The sequence below is a fragment of the Sapajus apella genome, unplaced genomic scaffold (assembly GCF_009761245.1).
Source record: "Sapajus apella isolate SASKATOON/1434 unplaced genomic scaffold, GSC_monkey_1.0 scaffold36, whole genome shotgun sequence".
NCBI classification, from domain to species: Eukaryota; Metazoa; Chordata; class Mammalia; order Primates; family Cebidae; genus Sapajus; species Sapajus apella.
The window spans coordinates 34,001,823-34,016,168 of NW_022436976.1; the positions used below are offsets into that span (position 1 = coordinate 34,001,823).

The following is a 14,346-nucleotide window of genomic DNA, read 5'->3' on the forward strand; positions in this document are numbered from 1 at the left end:
TTCACTTGCCCTTGTATCTGTGGTTTTCCATTTACTCTATATTGATTACAAACTCATACAGGGCAAATGGTTTGTTCATACTTACATAAGGTCCTATAAAAATGGCATGATTAGTTGAGATTGATCATGGTGACAATGGCAGAAGTATCTTAAATATAAAGACTGATGAATATCTTTATTTTCCTTCTTTTATCATTGTCTTCAGTAACTCATATTAACTTTTTCTCATTAAGGAAAACATGGAAGCTTTCTTTTGTTTTCTTTATATTTCAATCTACTTGTTTTTTAAGTCAATAAATTGCTAAATTATTCCTTTTAACATAGCTTATAGTTTGCACATTTCTTTTTGAAAGGCGAATCCTCACCCTAATGTGATTCTCCTTTTATAAAGTTTTGCTTTTTATATTGTTGAAATTAAGATCAAATCTGACTTGGCATTGACATGTAAAACATTTTTGCATTTATGATCAAAACGAGTTCACTAAAGTTGACTTGAGGGTATAAAGTTATGTGGTATCTATCATACCACATAACTTTATACCCTCAAGTCAACTTCTTTTGTTCAAATTGCTTCTAGGTTTCTTTTACATTTGCTAAATTAGTTAATTCCATATTTGGTATACAAATTAATTCATAATTTTTAATTGATTATTGTGTTTGCAATAATTCCATGCATTTTTCTTGAAGTAGTTACTCTGTTTCTTTTGTATTCTCTTCCTCTGTGATGACAGATATATAAGAGCTTATTAATGCTTATTTGAAAATTTTAAAACAAGTCCTATAGTTTTTTGTTTTTTTAACAAGACAGGGTCTTGCTCTGTCATTCAGAATATAGCGCAGTAGCACAATCATAGGTGACTGCAGCCTCAAATGCCTGGGCTCAGGTGATTGTCCTGCCTCTGCCTCCCAGATAGCTGCAATTACAGGCCCTAGCCACTGTGCCTAGCTTAAAGTTTTGATGAAAACTATGTATGGTGTAGATTTCATAGATTTTAGAGTTTTAGCATTAATTATACCATTTAAGAGTCAAACATCTATATAAGTAGTATAATATAAATTTAGAAGTCTAAATCCCATGTTTTATATAGTGGGGTTCTCTATTAAGAATCAGTGAAATTCATGTGCCTGGTAGAACTAACAAATGGCTCTCTAGTGATGGTCACTCAGATAAAGCAAAAGGTTTCCTTTTTGAGATCTTGTTTTTTACTAGAAATTTCAAAAGGACTTCTTATTAAATATAAGAAATGAATCAAAGGAAAACAGATCATATATATGTATGATTTATATATACATGTATATATAGCCTAAAAGACTTATGAGTGTAACTTAATGTAAAACAAGTGGAATATAAAATTATTGGTGAGATGCCAAAAAGGAAAGGTTAATGTAATATGGGTTAGCATAGAGAAACCTTCCAAGAGGGTGTACATTTTGGAATGGGTGTAGGATGGTTGGCATAATCTTATTATCTCTTGGTCCTTCACAGTAGCCTAATGATAAAGATATATTTTTTGTTAAACTCGTGTGCCTTTTCTAATTTTACCAGGGAGAAATAAAGGAGTCTCAAAGTTATCTGTGTCTTAAGGTTTTCTTTTCTAATGTTATTTTTCCTGTTATTCATTACTGGTTAAAGAGTGGCAAGTAATGGCCAAATTAAAATATCCCTTTGTTTTTTATCTGAAACTGTGAGAAATTTAATTGCATTTCTACCTTGAATAATGTCATTGCATTTTTCTTTCTCTTCCCTGCCCTCCCCTCTCAAGAAACACTGGATACTTTGGAAAAGTGGGTGACTGAAATATTTTCTGAGATACCAAACAAGTAAGATATTTCTTTTTCATACATCATACACCTTCAGAGTTAAAGAGACCATTATTACAGCTTCAGAGTTAAAAGAGACCTTATCTTGTATGAGTCCCAAAGGTTTTTTTGCTTTCTTATTTTTACACAGGTGATAGAATTAAACCCTAACGAAACTTAATGATTGTCAAGGTCACACAGCTTTTGAGTGGGTAAACTAAGATGACAAGTCCAAGTTTCCATAGTTCAAAATTTACAGGTTATAGTAAGCAATAATTCTGAAAAATTTATGCCTCCTTTTACATTTATTTAGAGCTTTTCTGTGATACAAAAGAAAGTAGTATGTGAGAGGCAGAAGAATATGCACGCTTAAATCCCCCGCATTGGGAAAAATTGTGTACTGAAAGTTTGTTTTTTTAAATAAGTTGTTTGGATTTGCACTGGTTTTTCCCATATAAGAAAGAATCTTTTAGATGATGGCTGACTTTCCATACTGCCTGAAAAACTTATTTCATGTAGTCAAACCAGATGCTCCTCTATAAACATTGTATGTAGCCCTTCAGTTCAGGATGATATAAGCGTTTTTTCTCCACCTCAAATTCATCAAAATAATACAGATATTTAAAAGATACTTTTCTGCTACATTTTTGTTACAAAGTTTATAAAAAAATTTAATTCGGAAGCAGTGAAATCGTTCTTCCCACATGTAGTAGTTTTCATTTTAACAAAATTAATAAAATCAGATATTTTTTCGTGTATCAGATGAGTAATCTAGTGGATTTTCCCAGTTATTCTTCTAACACATAATTATTTTAAAGTTTTGAAAGAAACTAGCATAAAATATTAGAATAATTTTTAATGACAACTGATTATTATTGATTTGGCGTTATATAAATTTCCATTGATAACTAGCAGTGCTTTTTAGTATGTAATGGTCATCAAAACCATGACAAATTTGTAGGGCTTTTTTTTTTTGATTAGAAGTCTGGAGTGTGAACTATGGAAATGTCAAATGTGAAACTTTAATAAAATTAGAGGTATGTTTAATAGAGAAATTCATTAGGTCCTGTCAATCTGATAAGCATTAAAAAAAATCTTATGTATTATTCACTAATAACTTTGGTTCCTTAATTGGACAGGTTAAAAATTCTTTGAGGCATTTAATACTAATTTGCATTGACTATGCTTTGGAAGAAATATGAAAGTTACAATATCTTCAACCAGATTAGAAGCCCCCAGGAGGGACCAAGGGATCTTTTAAATACCATAGTGCCTAACATACTGCTTTATAAAATCACTGATTTTAAGAAAATACTATCTCTAGTGTAAGTTTCTTTCTGAAATGGCTCTGTATAAGAAAAGAACTGATTGAATGGGGCTGATAGAGGCAGTAAATACTGAGGTGAGAGGGGATCCTTTAAATTCATTATTCTCTATCTCTTGAGTTAGAGACTTGAGTTATTGGGCTGAGATTAAGAACAGATTGTGTAATCCAAGATTTTGCAGCTTTGTTGCCATCTGTTTGTTCATACCTAAAATGCTTTCCAAAAAGGAGCATGTAGAATAGATTTTAAATATCTCTCAGTTAGTATCCCTAAAGATATTGCTCATAAAGGCTTTTGCCAATTAAATTTGTATGTATTTGTTTTATTTTCAGTGGGTTACCCAAACCAAACTTTGGCCATTTAACGGATCCATTTGACACACCAGCATTTAACAAACTTTATAGAGGTTCGTGAACCAAAGGTTTAAAACTGTTTGAAATAATGTTAGCACATTCTCTATAACCTAATTGAGGCTGCCAATTTTCATTGAAAATGAGAACACAACAGAAAATACAGCTGGGTTGGAAAGGGAGTAGATGGGCAATGGAGATCTAATTAGTAATAGATAGCAGACCATTGACTAGCTGCAGATAGATTGATTCTGGTGCCCTGCTGCTACTTCAGTCTATTTCACGCTTTCTCCTTGCTTTACCTTTGTTCCCTTTTGTTCTCTGTGTTGTTAAATTTCATTTATGCTTCATTTTATTTATATTCTGCTCTTTTTTTTGCCTTTAAATGAGGAAAAGTAGAGGACAGGCAAAACACTTTGGAAATTGTTTCCTTTTAAATTCGTTGTGAAAGCAACATTTGCTAAATAAAAATATAAAGTGTCAAGAAATGGGAGAAAAATCACCTTTAAATCTTACCATCAAGGGAAGTCATTTGTGTCAAATTTCTTTTTTTTTTTTTTTGTTCGGAGACAGATTCTCGCTCTGTTGCCCAAACTGGAGTGCAATGGCACGATCTCAGCTCACTGCAACCTTCGCCTCCCAGGTTCAGGCAATTCTCCTGCCTCAGCCTCCCAAGTGGCTGGAATTACAGGCATCCACCACCACACCTAGCTAATTTTTGTATTTTTAGTAGGGAGGGCATTTCGCCGTGTTGGCCAGGCTGGTCTCAAACTCCTGGCCTCAAGTGATCAGCCTGCCTTGGCCTCCCCCAGTGCTGCATTTACAGGCGTGAGCTACCATGCCTGGCCTTCAGATTTCCTTCCGATTTTCTGTTAGGTATATTTTCTTAACAAAGTTGAGATTATAAAGTACATATATAATTCTGTCTTTTGCCTTGTTTCATTTAATAGTATACTTGTAATAACTGCATAATGAGTCTTGTGATTACATTATAATTTACTGAACAATTTGCCCACAGTGAATATTGGAGAAACATTCTTTTATTTTTATTTTATTATTATTATTATTTAAAAGACAGGGTTTCACAGTAATAGCCAGGCTGGTCTCGATGTCCTGACCTTGTGATCTGCCCGCCTCAGCCTCCCAAAGTGCTGGGATTACAGGCGTGAGCTACCACACCCGGCTTGGAGAAACATTCTTAATTCACCATCTCTCTCTCTTTATTCTTTTCATCATGGCAGATATTTTTTTTTCTTTTTCCTAATTGTGTTAGGTATTCTCTCTTTCTTCACCCCCATTACCAGTCTCTTTCCTTTTCCCCTTCTCTGATCAATGACTGTTTTGTTACAGCCTTTCTGCTGCTGGTTCCATTCTGTTAATATTAAGCTAACTCTTCCCAGAGACAACTTATTTTTTATTGTATTCTTTCTGGCTTTTATTCTATGATTTTCTAATCATAGAATAATAATAGCATTGGGAAAATCCTGGAGATACTTTAACCCAACTCACTCATTTTACTGTGAGTAAACAGATTCAGAAAGGTTTAAATGCAAGTAATTTTCTCAAGGTCATACAAGCACATACAGCAAGATAGTGGTAGGACTGGATTTCAGATATGGGTCTCCTGACTCCTAGAAGAGATCCATTCACAGCAGCATTTCATATCCTCATAGTTGTTTTATCCCTGCTTTCTCTGCCTCTGAAAACAAATCAAAAACAAATTTATAAAAATTGCATTAAATTGGAAAATTGGCAAGTTGAAATAATAAGTGCATTGTACTTAACCTTCCCTTGTTTATTGGAGGATAAATATATAGAATTTTAAACATTCTTGTAATATAGTAAAAGTTAAAGAGAAACACTCATATCTGTTATTCTGGAAAATGTTTTTGTTTAGTTGTTCCAATCAGAAAAATTCATGCTCTGACCATCACATGGGCACTTCCTCCTCAACAGCAACATTACAGGTAAGAGTTTAAGGGAAATTTTACTTCATTAGAACTGAGTGAGAATTATTTTAAATGGTTTAAGTTTGGGGGTTCTGAATTTATAAACATGGCAATATGGTAACCTGAAACTTGATTACTCCAGGAGCTTTTAAACCTTGCTGGGTATTTTACTTTTTTTTTTTTTTTTTTTTGATATAAAAACTAGAGCCTTCTCGGTTATAGTTGCCTTTCTTAAGTCTTTGAAATTAAGTGTTTAGTGTGAATGCTAACTTTGGTAATTTGTTTTGATCTTGTCAAAAGTAAAGTTAAATAATTTGGGCCTGCCAGATTGGCCAACATGGTGAAACCGTGTCTCGACTAAAAATATCAAAAACCTAGCCAGGCATGGTGGCATACACCTATAATCCCAGCTCCTCGGGTGGCTGAGGCATGAGAATTGTTTGAACCTGGGACGTGGAGGTTGCAGTGAGTTGATATCATGCTATTGCACTCCAGCCTGGGCAACAAAGCAAGACTCTGTCTCAAAATAAAAATAAAAATAAAGACTCTGTCTCAAAATAAAAAAAAGACGCTGTCTCTTGAACTCCCGACCTCAGGTGATCCACCCGCCTTGGCCTCCAAAGTGCTTGGATGACAGGCATGAGCCACCACGCCCGGCCAAGACTCTGTCTCAAAATAAAAAAAATAATAATAATTTGGACTGGTAATATGACTAGAGTACATAAATCCCAAGGATTTACTCCTCTGAATTAAAGCAGGTTTATGCAAATTAGGGAAGAATTTCTACTTGTCTATATAGTTATCTTATATGAGCAGTATAACATGGGCCAGACAGTTCTTTAAGATAAGGATCAGTCGATGCCTACAAATGCTTTTCTAATTAGAAATAAATGCTAATGAACTGATAAAAATTTAACTTTGGAGGGGGCAGGGCTCAAGCAATCTGCCCACCTTGGCCTCCGACCTTGCTGGGATTACAGGCTTGAGCCACTGTGCCCAGCCAAATAAATATTTTAAACAAGGTTATATGGGCTTTAAGGACTGCCCATAGTTGAAAATTGTATCTTGACTTTTAGCTGTTTACTGAATTTAATTGTGTAACCTAATTAAATAAAATAATAAAATTTATATAGAAATATGCAGAAAACTCAGTTTTTTCCTACATGTCTTTGTGGTAGGAATACTTTTACAGTAGAACCCAGTGGGAAAGACAATTTGAACAGAGTGTGCACGTTTAGTCAGACTATCATTAGTATGTGATAAAGCATTTTTATACTTGTTATTGCATTTTCATGAAAACACCAAGTAGTTAGGCAAGTGAAGAGTAAAAGAAGAATACAGTTAAGTATCTTGCTCAAGTTCCTGATTTACTTAAAGGAAAATCTAAAACTAGAACCAAGATTTTCTGACCCTTTGAACAACACATTTTACTTTACCACAGAGCCCAATGTAGTACCAAAAGCTTTTACAGTTATTCATATCTATATTAGGTTCTAAACTGATAAGGAATCTACTTTTCATTTTGGGTGAAGCAAAAAGATAAATCATGAAAGCAGGTAAGTTTGGTGTCCAAGGGAAAAAGTAATGTCCTTAAATTTTGGGATGATTGTAGTCCTTCTCAGATAAAAGAATTAATTTTACTATATTTTCTGTTTTTATCTTGCTATTAAATTAATTACAATTTTACATTTGGCGGACATATGTGAGAATAAGTTTGTAATTATATTTTCAAATTATTGTAGCCTTAAAGGTTAGATTTTCTTTTGTATTTATACCTTTTTTTTTTCTGATCATAAAACTTTTTTAAAAGGGTGAAGCCACTTCATTACATATCATGGCTGGTTGGACATGAAGGCAAAGGCAGCATTCTTTCTTTCCTTAGGAAAAAGCAAGTATTCAGTTTATAAGTATTTTCAGTATAGCAATCTCTGAAAAATAAGAGACAATAAGTATTATATAATGCATTCTTCTGCTTTAACTGCCCAGAAGCCTAGAATAATAAATTTTATATTATAGTCATCTTAATAACTATCTTAATAGCTTACATTATTTTAATGGCCATGTTATATTTCTGTATTTCCTTATAAGCTAACTTTTAGCCCATTATTAGAAGTATTTGTATGCAAAATTTTAAAAAATCATAAATGAAATTAATAGATTCCAGAATTGCATAAAAGAATTAGCTCTAATCAAGGATTTATATTTGACTGAATGGTAAAGAAGTCAGTTATTTAAATACTCCAGGCTCTCCCAACCCAAAAGCTGTACTTTAATGAAAACTTCATTGGGTAGGTAAATTATAATTAACATGTGGGACTGCAAATGGTATATGTAGTCCTGTTAGCAGAATGTTTCCTAAGCGTTAAAGGACCTGTTTAAGTCAACTATAGCCAAATCATAGAAATATAATTTTAGAATCAGGACTAATACATTAAAGTAATTCCTTGTTTGATTTTTCTGTAAATGAAATAGTGTGAGAATGGAAGATGGATGAGAAATTTAAGTATTTTTAAGACACTTGTGTGTACTAGAACATTCAAAGAAAACTAAGAGGGCAGAGTTACTATGAAATAATAAACTAATGATATTGGGTTCATATACACCTTACACAATATATGTTATATGCTTTAAGTTGTGCACAAACTTTCTACCTTATTGAGCTTTATTGGAATTTCAGACTCTATTCTGGTGTCTGCAGAATTAATGTAGTCAGGGAAAGGTATAGTCTCATTGCTTCTTTCTTAGACAGCCTACATAGGTTAGCTGACAGCCTTAAAGAACTCGCTTGACATTTGGTGTAAGTATGTATTAGAAGTGTCTTAAGGCTTCTCTTAGAAGACAGGTTCAAAAATTGTGAGGCCAGGCACGGTGGCTTACACCTGTAATTCCAGCACTTGAGAGTCCAAGGCAGAGGATTGCTCCAGCCTAGGAGTTTGAGACCAGCCTGGGCAACATAGTAAGAAGACCCTGTCTCTATTTAAGAAAAATAAATAAGCGAAATGCCTTCCGGCAGTCATAATTTTAATACTTTATGCTGTTATCTTCAAAAGGAATGGTTTTGGCTTAAAACTGTTAATGTTGTACTATTAGACTAAAGACTGTTATTTCCTTCTGGTGATTCTGTGCTTTTAAAATGTGTACTTTTAGATTTACCATTGGAAAGTATATGTTTACATCAAAGGCTGAGGTTCTCAAATTTTACATAGAAAGCCTCTATATTTTGTTAATTTGACATGTCTGTAGACTGTCAGTCCAGGAACATTGATTGGATTTTTTCCCCACCTGTAGGTGCTGGGCTCTTGCACTGTTTGGTGGAAATGGTGAGACGGGATTTGAGCAAAATTCCACTTATTCAGTGTTCAGCATTTCTATTACATTGACCGATGAGGGTTATGAACATTTTTATGAGGTAAATAATTCAAATTGAGTTGTTTTTTCCTTTCGTGTAGATAACGTTTTATGGAAAAGACTAATCGGATGTTTTGTTTTTAGGTTGCTTACACTGTCTTTCAGTATTTAAAAATGCTGCAGAAACTAGGCCCAGAAAAAAGGTAATAAACATTTCTTGGAATGAGGCCAGGAGCCAGTCCTAGTATATTTGAGGCTTCAGGGTGCCAGTAGGCATGACTTGATGGTTTTTCAGGCATTTTCTGCTCTGTTTCCTTTAGTGGCTCCATATCCTTATCCTTCTACATGTGAGTGTACACTAAGGCTTTACACATATGTGGCTAGTCCCTTTATTTTCATGCTTTTCTTTTATTGTTAATGCTTCTAGTGAGAATTTTTTTTTTTTTAGCTTTTATTCTAGGTTCAGGGGTATATGTGCAGGTGTGTTATATAGGTAAACGTGTGTCACAGTGGTTTGTCGAACAGATTATTTTGTTACCCAGGTACTAAGCCTACTATCCAACAGTTATCTTTTCTGATCCTCTCCCTCCTGCCCTTTTCCCTCAAGTAGGCAGAAATTTTAATGTATCTTCTAATTATAGTTTTCCCCTTCACAGAATTTTTGAAGAGATTCGGAAAATTGAGGATAATGAATTTCATTACCAAGAACAGGTACTGGAAGTCAAATTCTTTTGCATGTTGCCTGTGACTAAGTTGAAACTGGTGTGGACATTGTTCCTCTTTTTGAGTGTCAGTGGAGTTTTAATTCTGTCATTCTCTGTCATGTAAGTCTCCAGATAGCCTTGAAGCTATCTGAAAATTATCGTGTTTTTGAGTATTTATATTGAGTAAGATAAGGGAGTGAGAGGATTAAGCAGATGATGCAGATCATGTTGTGTGGTAATTATTTAATCTGTATAGTCATCCATCTATCTCTTCAATAAACATTAATGGAGATGTTATGATATTTAATATTTTAGGAATTCAAATATTGTAAAGACATTCACAATATTTGAATTTATATTTACCACATATAATGTTAGAAACATTGTGCTTTGGAATTTAGGGGAAGGAGGGCATTTCTCTTAATTAAAATAGGCTCAGAGGCTGGGCGACGTGGCTCATGCTTGTAATCCAAGCATTTGGGAGGTTGAGCAGGCAGGTTGCTTGAGCCCAGAAGTCTAGTAAAGGACTGGGCAGTGTGGTGTTTTGGGAAGCGTATGTGGATGTTATGAGTTCAGAGTTCTGATGTCTACTCTGCTTGTCATTTACTCATTGTGTCACCTTAGGCAAGCCATCTAGCCATCTAGTTAGGAAAAATCTGAATATGTTTCCTCATTGCAAAACATGGAACTGGAACCACTTGGTATCTGAAAGACCTGTCAGTTTTAAAAGTCTGTGTATGTGGGTGCTCAGTAAATACGTGAATTGATTGCATTCCTCTGGAAAAAATATTTCCATTTCTTCTGTCAGTGAACTGGTGGTCATTCTTTCAGTTTTAAATTGAAATAATATTTTTATTAATATGATTTCTTATCTCAAGACTTTTATTTGACACTCACATTTTAATTTTTTAAAATTTTAATTAGAGAAGGGGTCTTGTTATGTTGCCCAGGCATGTCTTGAACCAGGCTCAAGCCATCCTCCCGCATTGGCCTCCCAAAGTGCTAGGAGCACAGGCATAAGCCACCATGCCCAGTCAACACATGTTGATTTTTTTTTTTTTTTTTTTTTGAGATGGAGTCTTGCTCTGTCACGCAGGCAGGAGTGCGGTGGCAAAGATCTTGGCTCACTGCAACCTCCACCTCCCAGGTTCAAGCGATTCTGCCTTAGCCTCCCAAATAGCTGGGATTATAGGCATGAGCCACTGTACCTAGCCCAATACATTTTGATTTCTACCTTGATTTGATTCATGCTTACAAATAGTTTTTAGTTGATAGTGCTGTAGTGATGGGTCACCTGTCTTTATTGTTCACACAGTCATGTGGGGCACTTGACAGGTAAACAAGCATTCATAGTTCAGTGTGGTAATTGCTTTCATGAAGAGGCTGTGATATGATTAGAATCTAGTGGGTTGTAGGACTCAGAATGGTGGCATGAGGGATGTGAGTTTAAGCTCCCTAAGGGAGTAGCTATGGCTTTATATTCTTAGAATTTTTTTTTTTTGGAGATAGGGTCTCTTTTTGTTGCCCATGCTGTAGTATAGTGGCATGATCTCAGCTCACTGCAGCCTCAGCCTCCTGGGCTCAAGCAATCCTCCCACCTCAGCTCCTCAAGTAGCTGGCACTACAGGCATGCACTGCCATGCCTGGCTTCTTTTTGCATTTTTTGTAGAGACAGGGTTTTGCCATGTTGCCCAGACTGGTCTCAAGTAATCTGACCACCTTGGCCTCCCAAATGTTAGGACAGGTGTGAGCCACTGTTCTTGGCCTACTGAGCATCAGATTCTTTTTATTTTTATTTTATTTTGAGATGGGAGTTTTGCTCTTCTTGCCCATGGTACTATCTCGGCCCACTGCAACCTCCACCTCCCAGGTTCAAGTGATTTTCCTGCCTCAGCCTCCTGAGTAGCTGGGATCACAGGCATGCACCACCACGCCCGGCTAATTTTGTGCTTTTAGTAGAGATGAGGTTTCTCCATGTTGGTCAGACTGGTCTCGAACTGCTGATCTCAGGTGATCCGCCCACCTTGGCCTCCCAAAGTGCTGGGATTACAGGCGTGAGCCACTGTGCCTGGCCTGAGCATCAGATTCTCAAGCTGCAATTATATCTGGTTTTATCTGTTCAGAAGCTTTTGGTTTCATTATTAATAAAAAAGGGAGAAAGTATTTGCATGTTGTCGTAAATCAAATAATGGAGAAGTCCTGGTGTGAAATAATTTACCTCTTTACAGACAGATCCAGTTGAGTATGTGGAAAACATGTGTGAGAACATGCAGCTGTACCCATTGCAGGACATTCTCACTGGAGATCAGCTTCTTTTTGAATACAACCCAGAAGTAAGGAGGTTTATACTTCTAGAACTTACTTTTAAGGAAAGAGGAGGGTGAGAAAGTACGAAGATGTATTTAAGAACCATGGGAGCAAAGAAAACTTAGTTATATTTAGTCAGGATTTTTGTTTGTTTAAACAGAAGTATCAACAGTTTTGTGGATAATTTCTCACGGTTCTTTTACATAATTAAGTTTTAATATAAGAGGAGAAAATCAAAATCAGTACTTCTTAGGTACTGTTTTAATAGTTTTCAAATGTTGAAACATCTACTGAAATAGTTGAAGTGATTCCTAAGAACTATCTGGTTTCCCTGTGAAAAATGCTTCATTGTTTAGCCTACCTTTTAATTCAGTTGGAGAGTCAGGACTGTTAAATTTTTATTCATTTTGAACATATTTATAAGAAAAATGTAAGGTTCCCTTAATTAGAAACATATGACCTATGGATAATGTTACATGCCAATAAATTGTTGGTCAGGGTCTTTTTTTTTTTTTTTTTGGAGACGGAGTTTCGCTCTTGTTACCCAGGCTGGAGTGCAATGGCGCGATCTCGGCTCAGCGCAACCTCTGCCTCCTGGGTTCAGGCAATTCTCCTGCCTCAGCCTCCTGAATAGCTGGGATTACAGGCACGCGCCACCATGCCCAGCTAATTTTTTTGTAGTTTTAGTAGAGACGTGGTTTCACCGTGTTGACCAGGATGGTCTTGATCTCTTGACCTCGTGATCTACCCGCCTTGGCCTCCCAAAGTGCTGGGATTACAGGCGTGAGCCACCGCGCCCGGCGGTCAGGGTCATTTCTTCACTAGTGGAGAATAAGTCATTTTGTTTCACACAGGAATAGCAGGGGTCAACCAGAGGTGACTTTTGCCTTCCAGACGATATTTGTCAATGTCTGGAGACATTTTGGTTGTCACAACTCAGGGTGGGGGGGTGGAGTGCTCCTGGGATCCAGTGGGTAGAAGCCAGGGATGCTGCTAAATATCCTGTAATGTAGAAGACAGCATTCTACAATAGTTGTCTGACCCAAGATGTTAATATCGCTAAGATTGAGAAATTTTAGCATAGGACACTCCTAAACTATTAAAGAGGACAGGGAAAGGTAAAGGAGAAAGAAACAACTACACATTCTTGCCATTGTCACTAGGATGGCTGTGCCCAGTGGCTGGTTGTGTTTTTTTTTTTGAACCACCATTTGTTGATTTTTACTCAAATAAATAGTGTTTTAGTAGTAGTTAGGGTTCCAAACCAAGCCACAAAGTTCTGTTTAGTCCTTATCGTAGCTGGAGGATTATTGAAAAAGGCCTTACCTTGGCAGTGTTTTACTGATTCCTGGATATGAAGTGGTATGAAACATAGCTGTTAAGAACATAGTGTTTGGTAGCATGTACAAATTTAGTTAGAACTCCACTTTTGCCACTTCTAGCTGTGTTATTCTGTACAAATTACATAATTTAACCTGAGCAAATTACTTAAGCATCGACCTCAGAAGCTGAATGTTATTTCCTGTGAGTATACCTTAGGATTGTTTTTAGGAATAAATGAAATAATGTATGTTAAATACTTCCTGGCTCACAGAAGCTTGGCAGTCAAGGATAGCTAATTTTACTGCTAATGCTGTTAATATGTAGGATTGGAGATAAACACTGTTTAAAGCATTATCAAGAACATACTTGATATTTGTCAATTATATCTCAATAAAGTAGGAAAAAAGTTTTTGAAACACTGACAAGACTTTGTAAATTAGGGTGTTCATGAACTGTAGGTACTTTCGTGAGCATAGATCTTGGAGGTGCCTAACAATGTAATTTTTGCCTTTTTAAACAGAGATGTATTAGGTTAAAATTGTGTGTATCTCTCTCCCTTCTTCCCAATTTATTAGGTCATTGCTGAAGCCTTGAATCAGCTAGTTCCTCAAAAAGCAAATCTTGTTCTACTGTCTGGTGCTAATGAGGGAAAATGTGACCTCAAGGAGAAATGGTTTGGAACTCAGTATAGTATAGAAGGTAAAATATTTTATGAATTGTCTTACATTTAGGTATATCTGACTTACCCGGAAATGTTTATTGTTTAATAATTTAATGGTTCTAGAGGGGGAAAAAGTATAATTTTTTTTAAAAATTCACTTTGAAATGAAAATTACTTATACTACTGCACAGGAAATTATTTTTTGCTATGTTTATATTTACTAGGTAGTGAAAAAGTCCTGTTGTCTTGGTATTTTGGGGGCAGGTTTTGACTTAGTTTTAGAAAAATGCTTCTCAAATGCCGCTGCATTTTTGTCACCTGGAAATCTTACTAAAATACAGATTCTGATCAGAGGGTATGAGTAGGACCTGAGATTCTGCATTTCTTTTTCTTTCTTTTTTTTGAGGCAGAGTTTTGCTCTTGTTGCCTAGGATGGAGTACAGTGGCACAATTTTGGCTCACTGCAATTTCTGCCTCCTGAGTTCAAGCAATTCTCCTGCCTATGCCTCCTGAGTAGCTGGGATTACAATATGCCACCACGCCTGGCTAATTTTGTATTTTTAGTAGAAATCCGTCTGG

General features: G+C 35.7%; 1 protein-coding gene across 6 annotated transcripts in view; it reads left to right on the top strand.

Annotated features, from left to right (window-relative positions):
* Positions 1 to 14,346, top strand: part of NRDC (nardilysin convertase) — a 93,889-nt gene that overhangs the window by 61,464 nt on the left and 18,079 nt on the right. For 5 of the 6 annotated variants that reach the window (XM_032297027.1, XM_032297030.1, XM_032297028.1 and 2 more), the window contains 9 exons: positions 1,764 to 1,821; positions 3,458 to 3,531; positions 5,373 to 5,442; positions 7,235 to 7,312; positions 8,713 to 8,833; positions 8,917 to 8,975; positions 9,429 to 9,483; positions 11,705 to 11,809; positions 13,682 to 13,805. In XM_032297027.1, coding sequence (XP_032152918.1) covers positions 1,764 to 1,821; positions 3,458 to 3,531; positions 5,373 to 5,442; positions 7,235 to 7,312; positions 8,713 to 8,833; positions 8,917 to 8,975; positions 9,429 to 9,483; positions 11,705 to 11,809; positions 13,682 to 13,805 — 744 coding nt within the window. The remainder of the gene's footprint in view (positions 1 to 1,763; positions 1,822 to 3,457; positions 3,532 to 5,372; positions 5,443 to 7,234; positions 7,313 to 8,712; positions 8,834 to 8,916; positions 8,976 to 9,428; positions 9,484 to 11,704; positions 11,810 to 13,681; positions 13,806 to 14,346) is intronic. The other variant, XM_032297029.1, reaches the window with a different exon arrangement.